The 24,171-nt window shown below is 44.1% G+C and overlaps 1 protein-coding gene across 1 annotated transcript in view; it reads left to right on the forward strand.

Annotated features, from left to right (window-relative positions):
* The window catches only part of DEG7 (DegP protease 7), a 322,546-nt gene that overhangs the window by 20,536 nt on the left and 277,839 nt on the right, over positions 1-24,171 (forward strand). Inside the window, exon 2 of the mRNA XM_087666495.1 lies at positions 1,574-1,644. Coding sequence (XP_087522621.1) covers positions 1,574-1,644 — 71 coding nt within the window. The remainder of the gene's footprint in view (positions 1-1,573; positions 1,645-24,171) is intronic.

Here is a 24,171-nt window from a genome sequence, read left to right on the forward strand (position 1 = left end):
CCCTTGAACGGGCATCAATTAATGCACTAATGCCTAGTTCTTAATGTCACCACTGACATTAATGACTAATAAAATGATCTAGGCCAAAATTTGTCACTAGGAACCACCTAGTACCTGTCAAGTACAACCTTAGTACGTGTTAAGTACAACTTATTAGAACTTTTGCCTTCGATACCCACTATCATCTCAAGATCCTTGGCGTGTTATTGTGAAATAACTCACTTGCACATGACATGTGCAACTCACATTTGCACATTGATTAACAAATCAAATGCTAAGCAAAGCATCAAAATTTCACATTCTCGTGACACAAATTTAAGGATCAGCTGAGGACTTTCCTTATCATAATTTTGAATTTGTGCCGGCCATTTGCTTGAGGCTGAATTTCCTTTGATAGTGTGGACTCCATGTGCAAGTCATTGTTTGGACTTGCTCATGGAGGACATTGGGAAGCTCAAATGGGTGAAAAGGATGGTGCATAAGGCTACATCAATTGTCACCTTCCTCAGGGTGAAGGTGAAGGTGCTTGTTTGCAATGTTTTGTGAACATAGCACGCTTGAGTTGAAGAAGCCTTCTTCAACTCGCTTTGCTTATATGTAGTTGTTGTTGGAATGCCTTTATGAGGTGCGGTCTGCCCTACTTCAGATAGTGGTGTCCACTTTATGAAATGAGTGGGATGCGTACAAGACAAAGGAGGTGAAAGCCATGTAGGGCTATGCAGCTTGAATTTGCATACGAAGGCCTTAGTGAAAATAGAAATTTGCCAAATTTCAAGTTTGGGTCAATTTTGGGCTGCATATAAGTACATCTTTCATGTTGGGCTCTTTTTCTCCCATTTTGGGGTCTTTGGGGCAGATCTAATGGTGGGGAATTGAGTGGTGGGTTGATTGAGAGCAGCTGAGCTATGAAGGACAGCAAAGAGACCTGATCTACAACAGTTTTTGGGGCTGGAATAGCAAGGCAACTGCTGTGCAAGCATTTCCTTCAATGCTTTTTTTGTTTAGGTGAGTGGTAGACCATTTCAAGCTAATTAACATTGTTAGTTGAGGTAAGTGGTGCAGCTACTAGTCGAGAGTATAAATGTTAGAAAAGTTTAGTCCAACCAAAATGAGTGGCCAAGTGCATGCTTGTGTGCTTCACAAAGAGTGTGTTTGTGCAATTGAATTAGATTGTTAGTTTGTTGCATGAATGATAGCAAAGGCATGCTTCCATGCAAGATCTGCCTTCCGCCACTTGCATTTTAGCCTGAAGAGCGGTGTTTTGGCAGCTGCAGCAGCTGTCAGTCACATTCTTTTCATTTCCAAATCAGTTTTCTAAACATGATGACTTCAGAGCTTTGTTGTATCTATATCTCATCCAATGGAAGTTGCTTTAATGGGAAAAAGAAGAAAGGGGATCTTCTACAGAAGTTCTTTGGCCCACAATATAAGATCTTTGGATGGCTTGAATTACATGTCTCTCCTGTGCTTTAACAAGAGTTTGAAACATTTTCATGTTTTTGCACCTTTGGTTGGTTTGTTAGTAAATTTTGCTCTTTTAATGGTCCTTTGTAAATTGCTGTCTTCATTGCAGGCCCTGTTGTTGCTGAAGCCATGTTTCTTAATCGCGATGAGATTCCCATTTATCCTTTATATCGTGACCCTGTAAGTTGGCTTTGCTTTATGTCTTTTCTTTTTTGGATTGGTGTGTTTGGTTAGGTTGGAGAGAAGGATAACAGTTATCATTTATCTCCTTGGACTGCTATAAGGCATTTTGTGTGCACTCTTTAGACATGTCGAGTATTTTGTGTGTATATGTTTTAAATGCATTCAATACTCGAGTTGTCTATCACTTGGGTAAAGGTGATTTGATTTTTTGGAATGGGATTGACTTTGTAGGAGATGGGAGAGACTACATGGTGACTTTGGGTGCGTGAGGAGGAGAGATGCTTTATGGAACTTGGGCAACTTCTTTCATTAAATTTATATATTATCTTTATAAAACCCCCAATTGATTTATTGCAGAACCATTGTATTAGACTGTATTGTTGTCCCATATAGGGCATCTACTTAAATTTTGCCATGATTTTTAGTGAGGTTTTTATTGATGTAAGTTCATTTTTCTTGAAAAAGGGATCATTTTTTGGAAGGCCTTTATGATTTGTAACTCAATGAAACCATAAATCATAGCTCAATTCATACCATGTGAAACTTGGTGAAACTTTCTTGATGTCTTTGATGCATCGAGTTAAGTGAATAGTGATCCTACACATGTAGAATTATGGAGATCTATTAGGGGAGTGGTGCTTCTTTGTTGACATTTTTGACTTAGGTGTGGCTTTATGTGCAGAGAGAGGTGTTAGCATCTCGAGCTTTGAGTTAGGCTGTTAGGCTAATTCAATGTTGAGGGATAGGGGTCAATCCAGGAGTTAGGTTAAGGCAACATGTCTTAAGAGCCCCAAATATGCCCTGCATGACCAAGTTGCCCCAAAAAATGTCCCTCTAATTGCCCTAATACCCAATCCAGGAGTTAGGTTAAGGCAACATGTCTTAAGAGCCCCAAATATGCCCTGCATGACCAAGTTGCCCCAAAGAATGTCCCTCTAATTGCCCCAATACCCCTCGATGCTCCAAATTGACCCGAATGTCCCAAAATTGACTCAATTACCCCCCCAGCTCCAAATTGCTCTGAATTACCCAAATTATTCTAGTTTTCCTTGAAATTAGACAATATAACTGGATGATTACCTTGGAATTGAGAATAGGCTGAAATTTGATTGTGATGGCAAATCGGCTTCACAAGCACCTTCCAGCTATTGTGCACCCTCTCCAATATGGTTTCATTAAGGGCCGCAACATTTTGCATAATATCTTAAATGTGCAAATGGCTATTGACTATGCGCGGCACTCCAATCAGCAAGTGGTCTTGATTCAATTGGACCTGGAAAAGGCGTTTGACTGTGTGGACTGGTCTTTCCTTGCAGATCTTATGTCTGCTATGGGCTTTGGTATCCGGATGTCCCGATTGATCTACACCATTAGTACTAAGGCTTCTTCAAGAGTTATGCTTAATGGTGGGGTTACAGAGCCATTTGTCCTTGCACGCTCGGTCCGACAGGGTTGCCCTTTGAGTCCTCTCTTCTTTGCCTTGGCGACTCACCCGGTCCTTTCAATGTTATCCTCCATGGCGGCTTCTGCCCAGCTGGCAGGGTTATCTTTTCCTTTGGGGCAGCACTTCATTAGCCAATCTTTGGCTGATGACTCCTTTATGATTTTGCAGGCGGACAGGGATAACATTCGCAAGGCATTAGATGTTTGGACGCTCTTTGGTCAAGCCTCTGGTCTTCGCATCAATGCCTTTAAGTCAGCCATTCTTAGTTGCACGGAGCCTGATTTGCAGTCATTAGGCTGGCAGGGCCAGGTGGTTTCCCGTGGCTCCATTGTCAGGCATCTTGGATACCCATTGGGGGTGGATGTACGGCCAAAGGACCTGCTGGAGTGGATTTCACAAAAACTGGCCGCGAAGTTTATGTATTGGAAGTCGCAAGCCTGGCCGTTCCATGTCCGCCTCAAAGTGGCTCAGACAATTATGCTACCAATGCTGACGTATTTCCTGCCATTACTGCCATGGACGCCCACTACTTTGAAGGCTCTCACTCATCCCATTCGTTTCATGCTATGGAAGAAAGATTCACTGCAGGCAGGCATTTCCTGGATTTCATGGTCACATGCATGTACCCCTAAGCGCATGGGTGGTGGAGCTATTTTGGATGCAGAAACTCATATGCTGGCTCTTCGTTGGTCTCTTTTTCGTGCCACGTGTGTGGATCATCACCCGTGGACCATCATAGCCCGTTATTTTCTTGAGGACAGCGGGCTCCGCCAGGGTAACACACGGCTTCGGGCCTCATGGTGGCATGTCCTTAATGCTGACTCTTGATTTTCTAGTCCCTCTTCCTCTTTGTTACTGCACTTGGTCGGCTCTTGGAAAGTGGTGCTCCAAAAGGCCCGTTGGCATCCTGTAGGGGACCGCTTGCAGACTAATTCTTTTCAGCTGGAATTGTTGGCAGTATCCAGATTACTTTCATGGGAAGATAAACATTAGCTCAGACCAAGATTTAACCGCATGGCCCGTTTGGGTGTCACTTCGATTGCGGATGCTACCCTTGCTACTCGCAATGTCCTTGCATCGTTTCGGACTGCTAGGAGACTTTTCAGGATCCCGTGCGGATACCGTGATTTATGGGGGAAGCTTTCGTTGGAACTTCAGGGTAGGCAACCCTTTCCTGCCCTGGCTATGGATCGCCCTTGGCAGGACTGGGACCTTGCAGGCCGGTTGAGTCTGGAAAAGGCCTCTACTAATCAGGTGTATCATCTTCTCATTAAAGATCACCAATGGCTGGGTGTGAAAGCTAATACTGTTTGGGGCCTGCGGAAATCACTGTCATGGTGGCAGGCAACGTTGATGGAGGGATGGCAGAATAAGGCACCTTTCAAATGCAAGGTCTTTCTATGGCGGGTAATGATTGGTGGTCTTCCTCTTGCCTCGGCCCTTTCCAAGCGTCGAATCTCGAATGGCAATTGTTTCTTCTGCACCACTACGGCGGAATCGGGCCGACATCGTTTTCTTTCTTGCCCGCTCGCCAAGAATATCTGGTCACTCTTGTCGCAAATCTGGCGCGCAGTGGTGGGGTCCTCACTGACTCCTTTCGATTGGGTTTTTGTGCGCCCAATGTATCCCACACCGCCACCGTTACATCTGAAGATCTTATTTCATTTTTTCAGATACTGGGGATGCTGGCACATTTGGACCACCCGAAATGCTTTTCTCTTTGATTCGGCCTCTAATGTACCGCGACATATTGCAAGGCTTAAAGGGCTCTTGCATTGGCAGCTAGATCTCATCAGGCACTCTGACTTGCTCCCTCGGGAGGATTTGCATTCCTGGCATTTGGCAATTGCCTCTGGGTCCTTGCCATGATTGGTGTAACCTTTTTAGTATACTAGTCCGGGGATTTCCCACACGTTGGCCTAGGGCCCTCGTGTCTCTTGTACTCATGTAATCATGTAATCTTGTACTTTTTTTCGTAATTAATACAATTACCTTTTACGAAAAAAAAGAGAGAGAGAATTTACGAAAAAGAGAGAGAGAGAGACAATAAAACCCTGAAAATCTGCAGTGAAGAGTGCTGTATAAGGATGCAGAATTATACACGGGTGCAGAGAGAATATTTGCGTATGTCTCCACCTCGAAGATCTTGGTCTTCGTCAGCCCGGAGGGCAGTCTTGATGGTTGGCAGCTTGAAATCTGTGGAGCACAATGACAGAGGCGGCTGGAAACAAAGCCTATAAGTAGGCTGAAAAAAATGCCCAAAATAATGTAGGTTGGTGTAATTAATGCAGTCTACTGCTGGCTGCAACTGGCCGACTGCTTGCCACATGGCGCCTGCGAGTGCGTGCCACGTGGCACCTTGCATGTCTGGGAGATGTCACTCTCTAACACCACTCTCCAGGAAGTCCACGTGTGGTGGTGAAAATTGAATGAGGAGGAGCAGCCACAAACTAAATAGGACAAACATATGGAATCAATAAATGGTTGTCGGACAACATTAATGCTAGTCAACTGGCAGCAATAAATGCCAATCTACATGGAAAATGCCGATAGAAGAATGCCTAAAATACAAACTAAAATGCCTAGCCCATTTGGCATGCATAGATTAACACATGAGGTGACAATCTTGCCAACCGGTTGGCCCCAAATTGGTGCCCCTTTCAATGTTTCTTTAAGTTTGATTGCTAATGGAGAGTGTACAGGCTGAGATTCCACAATCTCCTTTGCTGATCCAAAAGCCCCTTGCTATACATACAATCAGCAAGCAATTTGGGCCAATCGCTCCTTGATTTTCACCTAGGACTTGCACAAATGGAACCACTAATTTGCAAATGTTGCTCCAATTTACAATGGATGTTTTAGCATTTGAAATTCATGTCAATTCTAAGAACTTAAGGTGCTGATTTTAGTGTACAACGCCTTCTCCTATTGGCACGGGTCCCAAAGTGGGTGTCAAACCCTAACTTTTGTAGAAATTTAGGGCTTACAGTAGAAATCCTCCTGTGTTCCACCAAATTTGGTTGAGATCTGTTGAGAATGGCTGAAAAGTGCTGAGATCTTTTGAGAAATTATTGGAGAAGGTGAGTGAAAGCCAAGATGAGAGAGAAGTCACATCTTCTTCACGAGAAAACCCTTAAATTTGCTTGCTGCCTGCTGCTCTTGCTTGCATTTAATGCAGTCACCTATTGCCAAGCATCTCTAAAATGTTGTCACCTGATTAGCAATGTTATTGCCAGCCCCTGGAAGGTGTCTCCCTGGTTTGCCTTGTCAGCTGAGGCCCCTAGATGGTTGTCTTTTGTAGCAAATTGCTGTTTTCTAATCAGAAAATGAACCACTAGCTCTTTCTCTTTCTCTTCTAGGCTGTAAACTAAGTGGATGACTGAGACCTAGCCCCCAAAAACGTTTTCTTAGTTTGCTTGGGCATTTTTGCCAAGTGGTAGCTTTGTAAACCCATTTTTAAGCATTATCCATCCATTTAATTAATTTTTAAAATTAAATAATCTTGAGAATTAATTTTAGCCCTTCCGACCCTGCCCAAACTTAAATGTGTCCATCCATAATTAAATTGGCTAGGCCATTTGCTACACATACAATCAATAGGCAATTTGGGCCAATTTGCCCTTAATTTTCACCTAGGACTTGCACAAATGGAACTACTAATTGGCAAATGCTGCTCCAATTTACAATGGATATGCTAGCATCTGAAAATCATGTCAATTCTATGAACTTTAGGTTTTGATTTCAATGTACAATGCCTTCTCCTATTGGCATTGGTCCCAAAGTGGTTGTCAAACCCTAATTTTTGCAGAAATTTAGGATTTACAGTAGAAATCCTCTTGCTGTCCACCAAATTTGGTCGAGATCTGTTGAGAATGGCTTAGAAGTGCTGAGACCTTTTGAGAAATTATTGGAGAAGGTGAGAGAAAGCCAAGATGAGAGAGAAATCACATCTTCTTTACGAGAAAACCCTAAAATCTACCTGTTACCTGCTTTAGCTTGCATTTAATACAATCATCTATTGCCAACTATCTCCAAAATGCTGTCACCTGATTAACAATGTTGTTTCCAGCCCCTTGAAGGTGTCTCCTTGCTGTGCCTTGCCGGTTGAGGCCCCCAGATGATTGTCTTTTATAGCAAATTGCCGTTCTCTGATTAGAAAATGAACCACCAGCTCTTTCTCTCTCTCTCGTCTAGGTTGTAAACTAACTGAATGGTTAAGACCCAGTCCCCAAAAACGTTTTTTTAGTTTGCTTGGGCATTTTTGCCAAGTGGTAGTCTTGTAAACCCATTTTTAAGCATTATCTAACTCTACATGTGGGATCCTATTTAAGATGAAGGATGGGAAGATTGGCTTGCATTTGAATTGCGGTACCAGAAATGAAGTGGGGTTATAGCATCCATTAAAGCAGAAGTTGCTCAGTCAAACGTACATTACAACCCATTCAATAGAACAATAGTTTGACAAATTGTTACTATGAGGTGACTAGACAGTTTGTGCAATCTTTGGAGCTTCTACGGGGTGCATTTAATAAACATTGCTTAAAGAAATAATTAAGGAAGCTGATTTTATATGTTTAATAATGTGGTAGAATTTAATTAGATAATTAAGCACGTTAGGGGTGTGTGTGTGTGGAAAGTGGGTGGACAATCATCACATTTCCAATGGATGGGTGAGTTAGACAGTCATTTCTTGGACAGACGGATGCCAGCAGCCACGTCAACAACCACGTCAGTAGCCACGTCAGCAATCTGCGCAGGTGCCACGTGGCAGCTTGCAGTCGGACAATTTTTTATTATTTTCCTGCATTCTTTTCTTTTTGGCTATTTATAGCCAGTTGGTGGTACACTCCAGTTATTATCATTATTCAGTGATTTTTTCTGATCTTGAGATCTGTTGGCTGAGATAGACTGTGCTCGGGCTGACGAAGATTGAGGTCATCAAGTCGAAGACATACATAGACATTTCCTCTGCCCCCTTGTGTATTTCTGCACTCTTATACAGCATATTACACCGCAGATTTTCTGTGTTTACATTGTCTCCTTTTCTCTCTCTCTCTCTCCTCTCTGTGTTCACTCTCTCTCAGTCTTTGTCCTACGCTTTCGCATTGCTGCACTCTGACATGGTATCAGAGCGGTGAAGATGGTCCGACTGAGGGCTGCGTTTCTAGGTTTCGAGGGCGAGCGGGAGGGCTGCACATTGGATCAGCGCTGAAGCGAGTGTGGGCGTGCGGGAAAGGAGTTTAATTGGTGAATCTGCTGCAGGTTATTGCTGTTCGAAGGGGAGGAATGCTACATTTCAGGCCTTCCATTGCAGATTTTACTTTTTCATCATCTCTGGCAGGTGAAGAAGGTTTGGGCAGCGGAGGAATCAGTCCTAGAAGGCTGTGTTTTCACAGTCAGAGGGGGCTGCTTTTGTGTTTGTGCAGGTATTGCAGGTTAATATGTCTTCAGAGACTGATTTGGAGTTCTAGGCGATCATGGACAGGAAGGTGCTTGTCCTACTGGCTCTTCCCACAGATCAAAAGCTTGATGGTGACAATTACCGCATCTGGCGGGTGATGATGTTGGCCATTTTAGAGTCTTATGACTTGGCAGGATTGGCGATGGAGGAGATTAACAGGCCCTCGGTGAGGGATGAGTCCAAACTTTCTTCCAATGCTTGTGCGGAGTTGACCAAGGCCTAGTCTCATTGGGACAAACTGAATGCCAGGATTCGATCTTTTCTGTTTCTGTCTTGCACCACAGCCGTGATAGCTCACATCGAGCACTTGACGGTGGCTCGTGAGATATGGTTGGAGCTCGATCAGATGTACAACCGGATGACCCTGATGAAGAGAGTTTCTTTGGAGGTACAGATGCTGACTTTGTCCGTGAATAAGTCTTCTTTGCTTCGGGAATACATCAACAAGCTTCGACAGCTTCAGATGTAGATTCAAAATGCGGGGAAGCCTATTTCTTCCGAAGACATGGCAATCACTTTACTATCCCAGTTGCCGTCATGATTCGGTACTTTTTATTCCGCTCTTATTGCTTCAGGGCGGGAGTCGACTCTTCGGTGGGAAGAGTTGGTTCCTATGGTCTTGGACCAGGAGGAACAATTGAAGGGACAAAATGCTTCCAAAATGGAGGCATTGGTTGGTCAAGCCTCTCAAAAGAAGGGGAAGGACCAAAAGAAGAAGAAGGAGGACAACAAATCCAAGAAGGACAAGGAGAAAGAATCAACTTGCCATATTTGTGGCAAGACCGGTCACTGGAAGAAGGATTGCCCCGACAAAGACAAGAAGGATACCAAGAAGAAGGACATGAAGGACTCTGGAGCAGTGGTTGCATCCTCATCGGCTGCTTTTCTACACTTAGCAGTCATTGAGGACTCTATACCGACAACTTTTGATGCTGCGATGACAGCTCCCCAGGCTCGAGAGTGGATTGTGGACAGTGGTGCCTCACGGCACATGACTCCTTCCGTTGGTGTTGCCCATTTGCGACCTTGCGTGGGCAGATTCTCATTGGAGATAGCTCTTCTGTGTCTATTGCTGCACGGGGTGAGATGTAGCTTATTCCAGATGGACGTGGTGGTACCCACACCTCTGAGGTGTTACATGTGCCAGGATTGGGGTATCATTTACTTTCGGTTCATAAGATTTGTGCTCTTGGCCTCTTGGTGGAGTTTGACAATGATACTCTTCGAGTCCTTGATCGTGGATCGAGGAAGGTTCTCTCTGCAGGGTATGAGGAGAATGGAGTCTACAAATTGAAGTCTTCTTCAGCTCTTGCTTCTCTTCTTCTTACTTCTTAGACACAGTCCGAGCTATGGCATGCTCGGTTTGGCCACCTGAACTACGAGTACCTTCGGAAGGCATCGTTAGGGTCATTTGTTCGAGGCTTGCCGGACATAGTGGTGAGTCATCAGTCGTGTGTCTCTTGCATTCGTGGGAAATTGCATCGGGATGCGATTCCCAATAAAGCTTCTAGGCGGTCTGCTTTACCCATGGAGCTTATATCTACGGATTTTTGTGGCTCAATGAGGACGGAGTCCTTGAAGGGGAGCTTGTACTTCATGTTGATCGTAGATACCTACAGCAGGATGACTTGGGCCTATTTCTTGACTTTGAAGTCGGAGGCTTTCTCTCATTTCAAGGATTGGCTTCTTTTTGAGAAGAACCATTCTGGCCGGCGACTGAAGACCTTGCGTTCAGACAAGGGATGTGAATTTATGTCTAATGAGTTTGCTCGTTTTTGTGCAGATAGGGGCATTCACCAAGAGTTTGCTAACACCAACACTCCCTAAGAGAATGGCATTTTGGAGTGGAAGAACCGAAGTGTGATCGAGATGGCAAACACCATGATGGAGCACTGACAGACACTCAGTTTCTGTGGGCCGAGGCAGTGGCTACCGCAGTTCACATCCTTAATCGATCTCCCACTTCGGTCGTTGACAGGATGACACCTTTTGAGGCTTACTTCGGGACTAAGCCTGATGTCTCTTATTTCAGGATCTTTGGGTGTGACGCTTATGTGCACATTCCGAAGACGTAGCGTGATAAGTTCGAGGCGGCTTTCCGATGACAAGTTTTTGTTGGCTATAGCTCCCAATCCCAAGGTTGTCGTTTGTTTAATCCCGTTAAGCGAGATGTCTACACGAGCCGAGATGTGCGGTTTGTGGAAGTACCGGCCACAGAGGGGGGTGAGGAGCACCCCGTCCTTGGAGATATAGGGGAGAGTTGGGCTCCTGAGATAGTTCCTTTGGAGCCAGAGCCTCTTGATGGAGATTCTTCTTCGGATTCAGAGTCTTCTCTTCCACCGGCCACCCCAAGGAGCTTCCACCGGTGGATGTTCCCGAGTCTTTAGTAGATGGAGAGCGACGGGGAGAGGTTCGTCCTCCTCCTTGTTGGGCCTGTGACACCCTTCGAGATTGAGGAATCGAGGGGGCTCCTGAGAAGTGGGAACCGCAGGATGGACCGCGGAGGTCACGGAGGAACCAGACACATTTTTCGGAGCTTGTTTGCTCCAACTATTGTTTGTTGACCCGTGTTATGCAGGATCGAGAGCCCACTTCAGTGAAGGAGGCTTTGCAGTTTGATCAGTGGCGGAAGGCCATGGAAGCCGAGTTGGAGGCTATTGAGAGGAATGGCACTTGGTCTCTTGTGCCTCGTCCCTCTCACAAGAAGGTGATTGGTGTCAAGTGGGTCTTCAAGACCAAGTACCTTAGCGATGGTTCTTTGGACAAGCACAAGGCTCGCCTTGTTGCTAAAGGTTTTGCATAATGCCCAAGCATTGATTTCCATGATACTTTTGCCCCCACTGCTCGTATGGTGACTATTCGAGCTGTTCTTGCCTTGGTTGGCCATAGGAGATGGCCTGTTTATCAATTGGATGTGAAGTCGGCCTTTTCTGAATGGTGACTTGCAGGAGGAGATCTATGTTGAGCAGCCTCCTGGCTTTGGCTCCTCGGATGGGAAAGTTTACAGGTTGAAGAAGGCCTTGTATGGCCTCAAGCAGGCTCCGCGTGCATGGAACGAGAAGATTGACCTGTTTCTTCAGTTGAAGTTGGGATATTGGCGCTCCAAGGCCGATCCGCAGCTTTATGTGTACACTTCCGAGGTTGGTCGTGTATTGTTTGTGTTGTATGTTGATGATTTGATTTTGACAGGGGATCATGCACAGAAGGTCCGAGAGACCAAGACAGCTTTACATCAGGCATTCGAGATGACGGAATTGGGGCTTCTTCATTTCTTCTTGGGTCACGAAATTTATCAGTCTTTGAGGGGGATTTTCATCTCTCAGCAGAGGTACATTCAAGAGCTCTTGGTGACTTTCGAGATGGAGAGTTGTCGGCCCATTACTACTCCTATGGATCCGAATTGGAAGGCCACTTCACACTTAGATTCTCCCTTGATGGATGCTTCACGCTACCGTCAATTGATTGGATCCTTGAGTTGGCTTCTCAATACTCGTGTTGATCTTTGTTTTGCTGTGGGTCTTTAGGCAGGGTTCATGACGGAACCCAAATAGATGCATTCTTATCCCGCAGGTACAGATGCAATAGATCTGGTTTTTGCAGGTTGGAGTGACTCGGATTGGGTTGGCGATGTGGACCACCGACAGTCTACTACAGGCTACTGTTTTATCTTGGGTACATGTGTTATCTCTTGGAGTAGCAAGAAGCAGTCCACGATAGCCCTTTCTTCTACTGAGGCGGAGTATCGGGCTACGTCTTCCACCACATGTGAGGTTGTGTGGCTTCGGAGATTGTTGGAGGAGCTTGGCTGCCCCCAGACTCGTCCTACTCTTTTGCGGTGCGACAATGAGAGTTGCATTGCCTTGGTACGGAATCTAGTATTCTATGCTTGGATGAAGCACATTGAGATCCAGTATCACTTCATTCAGGAGAAGCTTTTGGATGGGACTATTGATGTGGAGTATTGCAAGATGGAGGATAATCTTGCAGATTTGTTCACAAAGGTGCTTCCCCAGGCTCTTATTCGGCAGCATTCCAGATCCCTCAGTCTTGTGACCCGTCCAGGCTCTGAGAGGGGGTGTCAGACAGTCATTTCCTGGATAGACAGATGTCAGCAGCCACGTCAGCAACCATGCCAGCAGCCACGTCAGCAATCTGTGCAGGTGCCATGTGGCAGCCTGCAGTCGGACAGGACAAGCTGCAGTCGGACAGTTTTTTATTATTTTCCTGCAGTCAGCTGCATTTAATACAGCCGACCTGGTGCTGGGCATTCTTTTCTTTTTGGCTATTTATAGCCAGTTGGTGGCACTCTCCAATCATTATCAGTATTCAGTGATTTCAGATTCTGATCTTGAGATCTGTTGGCTGAGACAGACTGTGCTCGGCGGAGCTCACGGAGATCGAGGTCATCAAGTCGGAGACATACGCAGATATTTCCTCTGCCCCCTTGTGTATTTCTGCACTCTTATACAGCATATTACATCACAGATTTTCTGCGTTTATACTGTCTCCTTTTCTCTCTCTCTCTCTCTCTTCTCTCTGTGTTCACTCTCTGTCAGTCTTTGTCCTACGCTTCCGCATTGCTGCACTTTGACAGGGTGGACCTGATTAATCGAGTGCTTTTTGAAAGATTAAAAATAGGAACAGAGCCGAACATTGATATCTAGGATCCAAGTCATAGAACCTGACTATGTGCTATTTTAGGAGATTAGAGTTGAGATTATGGCTTATGGATAGAGGGGTCAAGCTCGACTCTCCCTTATTTTTCTCGGTCTCTTTGAACCAAGTGCCCCAACTAGTCAGCTCTTAGTTATGATAGATTACAATGTGATCTTCATGGCTAGGTGCTTTGAAAGCTAGTAGAGACTCCTAGGTCATAAATTCCTCAAGTCGATCCTAGTGGGTCATGTTCTCAAGCTGATAAAAAACTGAGCTGAAACTGATCAAAATTTGTCTCGAAATTGAGGCAAAATTCATGCTAAATTGATCATAAGCTGATGCAAAAGTATAGTTCCAGTGCTCGGGTGAAACTCATACTCATCTACATACATCTCACAGTGACTAGTACACTAAGTAGTAACCTCATGGCAAACATACTGTCAGTGCAGTACATTGGATGCATGCTGAATACATCCGAGATCCACTACATACGAGAGCTGTCCATAACTGAAGGAGTGGAAGTGCTTTCTCCCCCTTGAGCATCAAGCAATACTCTGGACCCTTGCGTTGCTGAACCTGACGTAGCCCAAACTAAAGTCCGCTCTAACTGAAAGGCATCTAGGTAAAGTTGCAACAACTGAGGATAGTCTACCAAGTCATCCTTTTCCATCCATTTGTATCCATTGGTGAATAATTTTGAAAGTTCACCAAGTATCTCTTGGAAACTTTACCTTTGCCTTTTTTTTCCTTATGTGCCATAATCTGCTTAGGTACCAAAATCTCATCCAACTCCTCAACCTCAGGCTGAATTTCAGCTGACATATCCTTTGGCACATCACCATGAAAAGTCCTCAACAAACTAACATGAAAGACATTGTGTATCCGCCAATGTGGAGGTAATTTCAGTCGATATGCCACATCACTGATCTTCTTCAACACCTAGAAGGGCCCATAGTATCTCATACTTAACTTCGGATACAATCTTTCTCTTTCTTTCATCTTTTTTAGCCTTGTCTTTTCAAAACGTAGCAATACATAATCACCCTTTGCAAACTGCAAAGCACATCTGTGGTGATCAGCTGCCCTCTTTTGCTTTTCTTGCGATCTATGAAGTGCATATTTTATCTTTGCATAGGCTACAACTAAGTTTTCCACATAACGATCAGGCTCAAAGATCTTATCCTTCGTTTGTAGAATAGATGGTACCTTCTTGCCACCCTCCACCACCTCAAATGAAGCTTTGCCCGTAGAACTATGCATTGTGTTGTTGCAAGCAAACTCAACCAAGGGCAAATACTACTTCCACTGTGTCTTGTGCTGTGAAACATAGCACCTCAAAAGATCTAACATTGTGGAATTTCCTTCCTCAGACTGACCATCTGTCTGCGGATGGAAGGATGATGAGAATTTCAGCGTGGTACCCATATTCTCAAACAACCCCTTCCAAAATAAACTGGTGATCCGGGGGTCTCGATCACTAATGATTGACTCTGGCATACCATGATACTCAAAGATGTGATGTTAAAACAATCGTGCCACATGATCAACCTTTATTTTCTTCCTCACCGGAATTAAATGGGCTTGTTTGCTAAACTTGCAAATGATAGTCCATATCCCATCATTCCTTGTAGGTATCTTAGGAAGCTAAAAAATAAAGTCCATTGCAATGCTTTGCCAAGGCCTATTTGGAATAGTTAAGGGCTGCAACAAACCTAGCATCTTTTGCCTATCATGCTTTACCTTCTGGCATATGATGCATGTCTTAATAAACTATTCTACATTATGCCTCAAAGCTGGCCCATAAAAGAAATGCTCCATTGCCTTGAGCGTGGCATCAATACCTGTGTGTCTTACATACGAAGGAGCATGACTTTCAATGATAACTCTAGGCCTTAACTGCTTTGTGACACACAGTCGTCCATGCATCATCAGAAATCCATCTCTTGGTACAAAGTGTTTATGCCTTTGGCCATTGCAAAGTTGATCATAAATATTAACAAAGTCTGAATCAGCAACATTTTGCTCTTTCATGTTGTCCAACTCATTCCAAGCTGTCATGATGTCCTCCTCAAAGGTACTTGTCAACCAATTCGATACAAACATTTGCTTGAATCGTACCCACGTTGACAATGATCTACCCTGCATCAAATGAGTGGACCACCATTGTAATGCATTCCCTTTCAAGAAAGTGGTTGCCTTTCGAATCTTTGAGGGCTCCGTAAAGTTCCCCCTTGAATAGGCTGCATCAAACTGCTGAATGAAAGTCAAAGCTTTCAGCCTATCTTGTACACTGCTGAAGGACTCAAACTTCACTGCTTTTCCACCCTCATCATAGTCTTTTGCTGCCCCTTTGGGTGTCAAGTTGTCATACACTGGCCGTTGCAAAAAGGGTGCATTTGCTGAATTTACATCAAAACCAACACCAAACGAAGCATTTGCATGACCAACATTCATTCCTTGAGCCCCATAGGCATTCGGGGGTGTAGATGTAGTACCAAACGTGCTACTTAGTGCCCCAGGCATGAAGCCAATGCTGCCATACATAGGGTTTTGCATATTTCTAGCTATATTCAAATACATTGGGTCTTGCACACCATGCATTGGTTGCTGCATACCATAGGGATTTGTGCCATACATTCTCGTATGTGGTCCTTGTCCAACCATAGTATGAATAATTGTGTTTCCACCAAAATATCTTGGCTGCCCCATCATAGCATGCATGCCCGGCTATCCAAAATCCATTGGATTGGCACCTCCGTGACGGCCTTGCATTTGCATTCCTTGCCCTGTAGGTACCAACTGTTTTATTTCATTAGGAATTAAGTATGCTTTTGGAGCCTACTAACTTCGTTCGTAACCTCTTTTTTTTCAAGCGGATTTGATTGGAATTTGAGAAGTTTCTCTTTTCTGTTTTTTATTTCAATGGCAAATCGTGCCGTGCATTCCGATACACATCTTTGGGAGCTTCAAATGAAGGGCTTGCATTATCTTCGGTGCATCTTGCTATCTCGAAGGTGTAGAAGACATCTTCTTCTTCTTGCCTTTGTTGTCTTTGTTTGGAACATTCAAAAATCGGGTAAATTGAGGATCCTTTGCCAATTCAGCAAAGAGATTTGCTGCTGTCCTCATTCGATTCTTGAATTGGTCATCAAATTCCTCTTCACTTTGCTGGTCATTAGCCTCCTTATGCTTTGAAGGCTGTCCATCTTGCCCAACAGCAACATTTTCAGCTTGCTGTCCATGGTCTCAGCCTTGTCCAAGGTCACGCATTGCATTTCCTTCATTGCCATGTAAACGTTCATACTGAGAGGCATCATCATTGCTTCAGTCCATCTCATCGTATGAAGACACATTGCTGTAATTTCTCAGATGAGAGTAAAAATCAACACTAGCACAAAGCTTTGGCATTGCAATCAGGTGCCTTGGGCCCACCAAATTAAGGGATTGAGTGGTGTCCCGGCAATGGAACCAGGAAACTAGCCTTCCTCCTCGGATAGGGTGATAAATAACCTGATTAAGCACTATTTACAGCAATTAACAAATTCACAAAATTGAAATGGACACTTTATTATATAATCTCGAACATTGCACACCTTGTCGGCCCCAAAACTGGCGCCCCTTTTGATATTTATTTAACTTAATTGAAGAAGAAGTTGACATACAATGGGATTCTCCCAATCCCTTTCGGTATTCCAACTCATCTTACTGCCCAAAATGACAGCAAGTCTTCAATTTGATTTGCCTCTTAATTTGGGCAATCAATTGGCCTTCACCCGCTTTGATGGAGATGGAAAAATTCAATGATTTGCTGGTCCCTCCACTTGAATAGGCTAAAAATAGCTTCAGCCTTGTTGAATCCAAGTCTGGGAGCTTCCAATTTTTGGCACGCTTCTCGAGGCTGCTACTAAACCCTAATTTTTGCTGTGCAGATTAGGTTTAAAGTACAGAAATCTGAAATTTCTCAGTCTTTGGTAATCTCAATATTGTAATCTTTGGAGCAAGGCTATAGAAAGGTTGGGAGATAAGAGAGAACACTGAGGAGAGAAAATTCAGACTTTCTTTGCAAAGAAACAAAGAAAATTTGTCATTACTGGTGTTGCACTATCTCAACAGCTTGTAGATACAAAGAATTGAAGAAAATTACTCATTTATTGCTGTTGCCTTGTCTCAATAGCATGTAGATGCTGTCACTTGCTGTTGATTGGTCTTCTCTTGCCCCTGGTTGTCTCAGAAGGTTCTCCAATGGCTGCAAATGAGACCAACAACATCTCCTTTCTCTCTCTTTTAGGCTAAATACACTAAAAATGCCTCTCTCCAGCCTTTAAAGACGTTTTTCAGTCTTGCATAGGCATTTTTGACAAGTAGCAGCCTTCCCTAATGGTTTTTCAAGCATTATCTATAATTAAATATTAATTTTCAATCTTTAAATATAAAAAAGTAATCTAATAATTATTTCGGTGCCCTGAAAAATAATATGATTGGCTAATAATTAAATTGGCTAGGCAACTTTCATTACTGAGTGTCTTTGCGCGATCTTTGACTGTCAGATTGGCGTTAGGTACCATTAAACACCACCTCCCTAGTGTCACCTATTGACACTTATGGCCAAATGGATGACCTAGGCCAACAACTGGGACCAGATACCACCAAGTACTTGTGCAACATAACTTATAATAACTTTTTCCTTTGACATCTCGTGATTTCCTTGGGTGTTGGGCTTGAAAATTTACTCTAACCCCAATTACACCTCACATGTGTAACATTTACTTAACCATGTGATGAAAAAATAATTCATAAGTTAAGTGAGGTTTCAAAAATACACATTCTTATGACACAAAGACTCTCGGGAATGAAAGTTGCCTAGCCAATTTAATTATTGGCCAATCGGATTATTTTTTTGGACACCAAAATGATTATTAGATTAATTTTCAGTTTTTAAAGATTGAAAGTTAATATTTAATTATAGATAATACTGAAAAAACCATTTGGGAAGCTTTCCACTTGTCAAAAATGCTCATGCAAGATTGAAAAATGTCTATAGAGGCTCGAACGAGGCATTTTTAGTGTATTCAGCCTGCAAGAGAGAGGGAGGAGATGCTGCTAGTTTGATCTGTAGCCATTGGAGGATCTTTTGAGGCAGCGAGAGGTAGGAGAAGACCAATCAACAATAGGTGACAACATCTACAAGCTGTTGAGACAGGGCAGCAACAGTAAATGATTGATTTTCTTTAATTCTTCGCAAAGAAAGTCTTAATTTTTTCTTCTCTGAGCATTCTCTCTCATCTTCTAGCCTTTCTACATCCTAGCTCCGAAGATTACAACATTGGGATTACCAAAGGCTGAGAAATTTCAGATTTCTCTATAAACCTTAATATGTAGCAGAATTTGGGGTTTAGCAGTAGCCTTGGGACACGTGCTAGAAATTGGAAGCTCCAAGACTTGGATTCAACAGGGCTGAAGGTGTTTTCAGTCAAATTCAAGTGAAGGGACTGGAAAATCAATGAATTTGGGATATTTTTCATCTCCATCAAAGCGGGCAAATGCCAATTGACTACGTGAATCAAGGGGCAAATCAGATTGAAGATTTGTTGGTCATTTTGGACAGCAAGGGGAGTTGGAATATTGAAAGGGATTGGGAAAATCCCATGGTACATCTATTTTTTCTTCAATCAAGTTAAAGAAATATTGAAAGGGGCGCCAGTTTTGGGATCAACAGGGTGTCCATTGTCCAAGATAGTAAGTTAATTTGCATTTCTAAGTTTTGTAATAAATGTTGTTGTTGTAACCGGGTTGTAATTAGGGAATTACCACCCATCCCTGATAATTCCAAGAATTTCAAGTGCTGATTTTAGTATACGATGCGGTTTTCTATTGGCATAGGTTCTAAAGTGGCTGTCAAACCCTAATTTTTGCAAAAGTTTAGGGTTTACAGCAGAAATCCTCATGCTGTCCATCAAATAGCTGAGATCTGCTGAGAAGTGCTGAGGTCTTTTGAGAAATTATTGGAGAAGGTTAGAGAAAGCCAAGATGAGAGAGAAATCACATTTGCTTTGTGAGAAAACCCTAAAATTTACATGCTGCCTACTACAGCCTGCATTTAATGCAGTCACCTGGTGCCAGTCATCTCCAAAATGCTAACATTTGATCAATTATGTTGTTCCCAATCCTTGGAAGGTATCTCCCTACTGTGCCTTGCCTACTGAGGCCCCTAGATGGCTATCTTTTGCAACAAATTGCTGTTCTCTGATCACAAAATGGACTGGTAGCTCTCTCTCTTTTTTCGTAAAAGGTAATTGTATTAATTACGAAAAAAATACAAGATTACTGGATTACAAGATACATGACGACAATCCAAGCCATCATGTCAAGAGGTTCTAAGTACTACAAGTTACAATGTCATGGCAAGGATGCGGAGGAAATTGCCATATGCCAGGGACGGAAGTCCTCCGTAGAGAGCAAATCAGAACGATGGAGAAGAGCTAACTGCCAATACAAGAGGCCCTTAAGCCTCACAATATGCCGCTGAACATTATAGGCGGAGTCAAACAGAAAAGCATTCCGAATGGTCCAGTTATGCCAACAGCCCCAGTATCGAAGAAAGTGATACATGAGCTTCATATGGGGCTGTGCGGGAGTAGGGTATTTGGGGTGGCCAAAAACCCAATGAAAGGGACGCAGGGTGATACCAACCACCCCTCGCCAAACAGCCGACAAAAATAACCAGACTTTCTTAGCGATGGGGCAAGAAATAAATCGGTGGCGGGCGGATTCCATAGTAGTGGTGCAAAAGAAATAGGTGCCATTGGAGATTCGTCGCTTGGAAAGAGCCGAAGCAAGCGGAAGACCCCCAATCATCACTCGCCAAAGAAAGACTTTATATTTAAAGGGTGTCTTGTTCAACCAGCCCTCCATCACAGTTGCCCTCCACCATGACCGGGATTTACGCAATCCCCATAATTCGCTTTAGGAACTAGCCATTGATGATCTTTAATCAGAAGATGATACACTTGGTTAGCAGAAGCTTTGCTCAAATTCAGCCGGCCTTGTAGGTCCCAATCCTGCCAGGGACGATCCGAAGCAAGGGTAGGAAAGGGTTGTCTGCTCTGGAGCACCGTCAAAAGCTGTTCCCATAAAGGCCTATATCCACGCGGGATCCTGAAAAGCCTCCTAGCTGTACGAAACGATATAAGCACATTGCGACTGGCAAGGGTGGCATCCGCAACCGAAGACAAGCCCAAACGTGCCATCCTGTTGAATTGTGGTCTAAGCTCATGTTTACCTTCCCACGAAAGTAAACGCGAGACTGCCAGTAATTCCAATTGAAAAGAGTTAGTAGCCAAGCGATCCTCCGTTGGATGCCACTGAGCCTTTTGAAGGACATGTTTCTAGGAACATACCAAATGAGTAAGCAGCGATGAAGAAGAAGTGGAGAACCGCGAATCAGCATTAAGAACATGCCACCAAGAACTCCGGATTTGGGTATTGCCATGCAGAAGCCCATGGGCCTCAAGAAAATAACGGGCTATATCGACCCATGGATGATGATTCGAGCACATGGCGCGGAAAAGAGACCAGCGGAGTGCCTGCATGTGAGTTTGGGCATCTAAAATAGCTCCGCCACCCATGCGTTTGGGGGTGCACGCATGCGACTACGAGATCCAGGAAATACCTGCATGCAATGAGTCCTTCTTCCATAGCATGAAGCGAATAGATTGAGTAAGAGCATTCAGAGTCGTAGTAGTCCAGGGCAACAATGGCAAGAAATAGGTGAGCATTGGCAACATAATTATCTGGGCTACTTTGAGGCGAACATGGAAGGGCCAGGCCTGAGACTTCCAATACATAAACTTAGCCACCATTTTCTGAGAAATCCACTGCAGAAGCTGCTTTGGGGGAACATCAACACCCAAAGGGTATCCAAGATGTCTGACAATGGAGCCACGAGGAACAACCAGACCCTGCCAGTCCAAGGACTGCAAATTCGACTCCGTGCAGCTTAGAATGGCTGATTTGAGCGCATTGATACGAAGGCCTGACGCCTGACCAAAGAGACCCCGAACATCCAATGCTTTTTGAAGGTTATCCTTGTCCGCACGCAAAATCATAAAGGTGTCATCCGCCAGAGATTGACTAATGAAGTGCTGTCCTGTAGGAAGCGACAGTCCAGCCAACTGAGAGGAGGCGGCCATATGAGATAACATGGAAAGAACTGGATGTGTCGCCAGGGCAAAGAATAGAGGGCTCAAAGGGCACCCCTGTCTGACAGAACGGGCAAGGACAAATGGCTCAGTAACACCTCCATTCAGCATGACTCGCGAAGACGCCGCAGCACTAATGGTGTAGATCAGACGAGACATCCGAGCACCAAAGCCCATAGCAGACATAAGGTCAGCAACGAAAGACCAGTCCAGATAGTCAAAAGCCTTTTCCAGGTCCAGTTGAATCAGTACCACCTCCTGATTAGAATGCCGGGCATAATCAATGGCTAATTGGGCATTCAAAACATTGTGTAGAATATTTCGGCCCTTAATGAAACCATACTGGAGAGGGTGCACAACGGCAGGGAGATGCTTATGGAGCCGATTCGCCATTACTTTGGAAAAGATTTTGTACATTGAACCCATCAAAGAAATGGGGCGCCACTGTGTCAACTTAGATGGCGAAGGAACTTTTGGAAGCAGTTTAATAAGTCCTTGTTTCCATGAGGGAGGCATGATCCCCGTTTCCCACACCTGCTGAAACAAGGCTTGCAATGGTTTCGCCAGTTGGGTAGCGAAAGCTTCAAAGAACTCATTGGTGAGACCATCCCAACCCGGACTTTTATCTTTGGGCAAGTGTAACAAGACATCCATAACCTCTGCCTCACCAATATCTCACTCCAGAGTAGCTTGCATGTCCTGCGGAAGCTGATTGCGGACCAGGTCATAAAAAACCGAACGGGCCTGAGTAATTTGGGCGGAAGGTGAAGAAGCGGAACCGAGAAGGTCACGGAAATAATTCCTGCACATATGCACAATAGTCTGTGGATCCAGGATAAGGTGGCATATTGACTCTGCCTATGATGTTCAGCGGCATATTGTAAGGCTTAAGGGCCTCTTGTATTGGCAGTTAGCTCTTCTCCATCGTTCTGATTTGCTCTCTACGGAGGATTTCCGTCCCTGGCATATGGCAATTTCCTCCGCATCCTTGCCATGACATTGTAGCTTGTAGTACTTAGAACTTCTTCACATGATGGCTTGGATTGTCGTCATGTATCTTGTAATCAAGTAATCTTGTATTTTTTTCGTAATTAATACAATTACGTTTTACGAAAAAAAAGAGAGAGTGTAGGGCAATGAATCGAAACCGTTTGTGTATGTTATGGGACACTGCCAGGAAAAGGCCTGCGTGGTTGTGTCTTAATTGCTCTGGCATGCATCCTTTGCACTGTCGCTTGAAATGGGGCAACTTTGCAGGACACTGCTTTTCGTGTGAAAAATTGGAGCGTTTTATGGCCGAGTGCCCAGAGATTCAACCGTCTTCAGATGATGCGCATGTTGTGCTGCCTATGGATGACATGGTGCTTGATGCTCTGTCACAGGAGGAAACCCAACCACCTAATGTTTTGGATAGAGGTAAACAACATGTTTTCGGTTTGGATTCCCGTAGCAATGACTGGCTAGAGGAATGCCCCAAAAAAGGTAAAAAGTTGGATGTTGGCTTGGCGGATTCTGGGCCTAATGTGTCACAAGATTCCATGCGCACGTATATGCGCAAGAAAGAAATATTCTCTTCACAGTATGCTGCGCATACTATGGTTCCTTCTGCTCCCGTAATCAGTCTACGAGGAAAGTATATACAGACGGTCCAAAGATCCCACGTGCTAAGTTGGCGTTTGATACTAGAGGTAATGTGATTACACCCTGGGATCATCGTTATCCCCGTTCCATCCCCAAGACAGTGGATATCCCATCTACCTCTAGAACTAGCCGTCAAAATTCTTTTGCAGTGTTAGCTGATTTTCTGGATGAAGGTGTCCTTGACATTCTAGCAGAAAAGGTTAAATCGAGGCAAGCGGTGCCTCGTTCCTGATTTTCTTTTTGAAGATATATGAAGATAGCCACGTGGAATGTGCGAGGCATTTGTTCTCGCCATAAGCAACATGCCATGTGGGCTGTCTTGCATGAGAATCAGTGGGATGTCTTGTGCGCGGTTGAGCACAAGAGTCACGGTGAAGTAGGAAAAGTTGTGGATTGCCATGGGTTTCGCTTGTTTTATGCAGGGACACATGCTATGCATTATTCTGGTGTGCTTATGATTGTCCACGAGAAATATCAGCCTGTTCTTATTAAAAATGATGTACAGAGCCGCTTTGTGGTAATTGAAATTTTATTTGAAGGAGAGATCTTATGGTTGCTAGGCCTCTATGCTCCGAATGACCCTTTATCCTGACGGGATCTTTGGAAGACTTTGCAGAGCTCCATGTCACTTGGCAGAAGGGTTTTTTTGATGGGGGATTTCAATATGTGTGTTGACTCTTCACAGTCCACTTCAGGGCATTTGGTGATGGATGTTCTAGAAAGTCAGGTGTGGAATGCCTTTGCTCTTGCGGTACTTAAGCAAGATCTATGGTCTTGGTTACACCCTTCTTCTACAGGGTTTACTTTCCATTCGGCACAGTATGCAACTACATGGTCGCGGTTGGACCGAATGTACATCATGCAGGATGATGATTTTCTTCATGAGATGCTGGAAATGAAAGTCTTGCAGCAATATGCCTTGTCGGACAATTTCCCTCTCCAGCTTGAGATACTTGCCCAACCCATTGCACCTTTTATGCAATTGCTGGATAGACTCCCTTTACGTTTCAACTCGTCTTATTTGAAGCATTCAATCTTTCAGGGCTATATGCAGCAATTGATTGAGATTTTTATTGGACTTCGCCTCTGAGAGCACGGCTTCCTTTGGACGACTGCTCTCTAAT

The sequence above is a fragment of the Lygodium microphyllum genome, chromosome 25 (genome assembly GCF_053477565.2).
Source record: "Lygodium microphyllum isolate KBCC chromosome 25, Lygodium_microphyllum_v1.1.10, whole genome shotgun sequence".
In the NCBI taxonomy this organism is placed as follows: domain Eukaryota; kingdom Viridiplantae; phylum Streptophyta; class Polypodiopsida; order Schizaeales; family Lygodiaceae; genus Lygodium; species Lygodium microphyllum.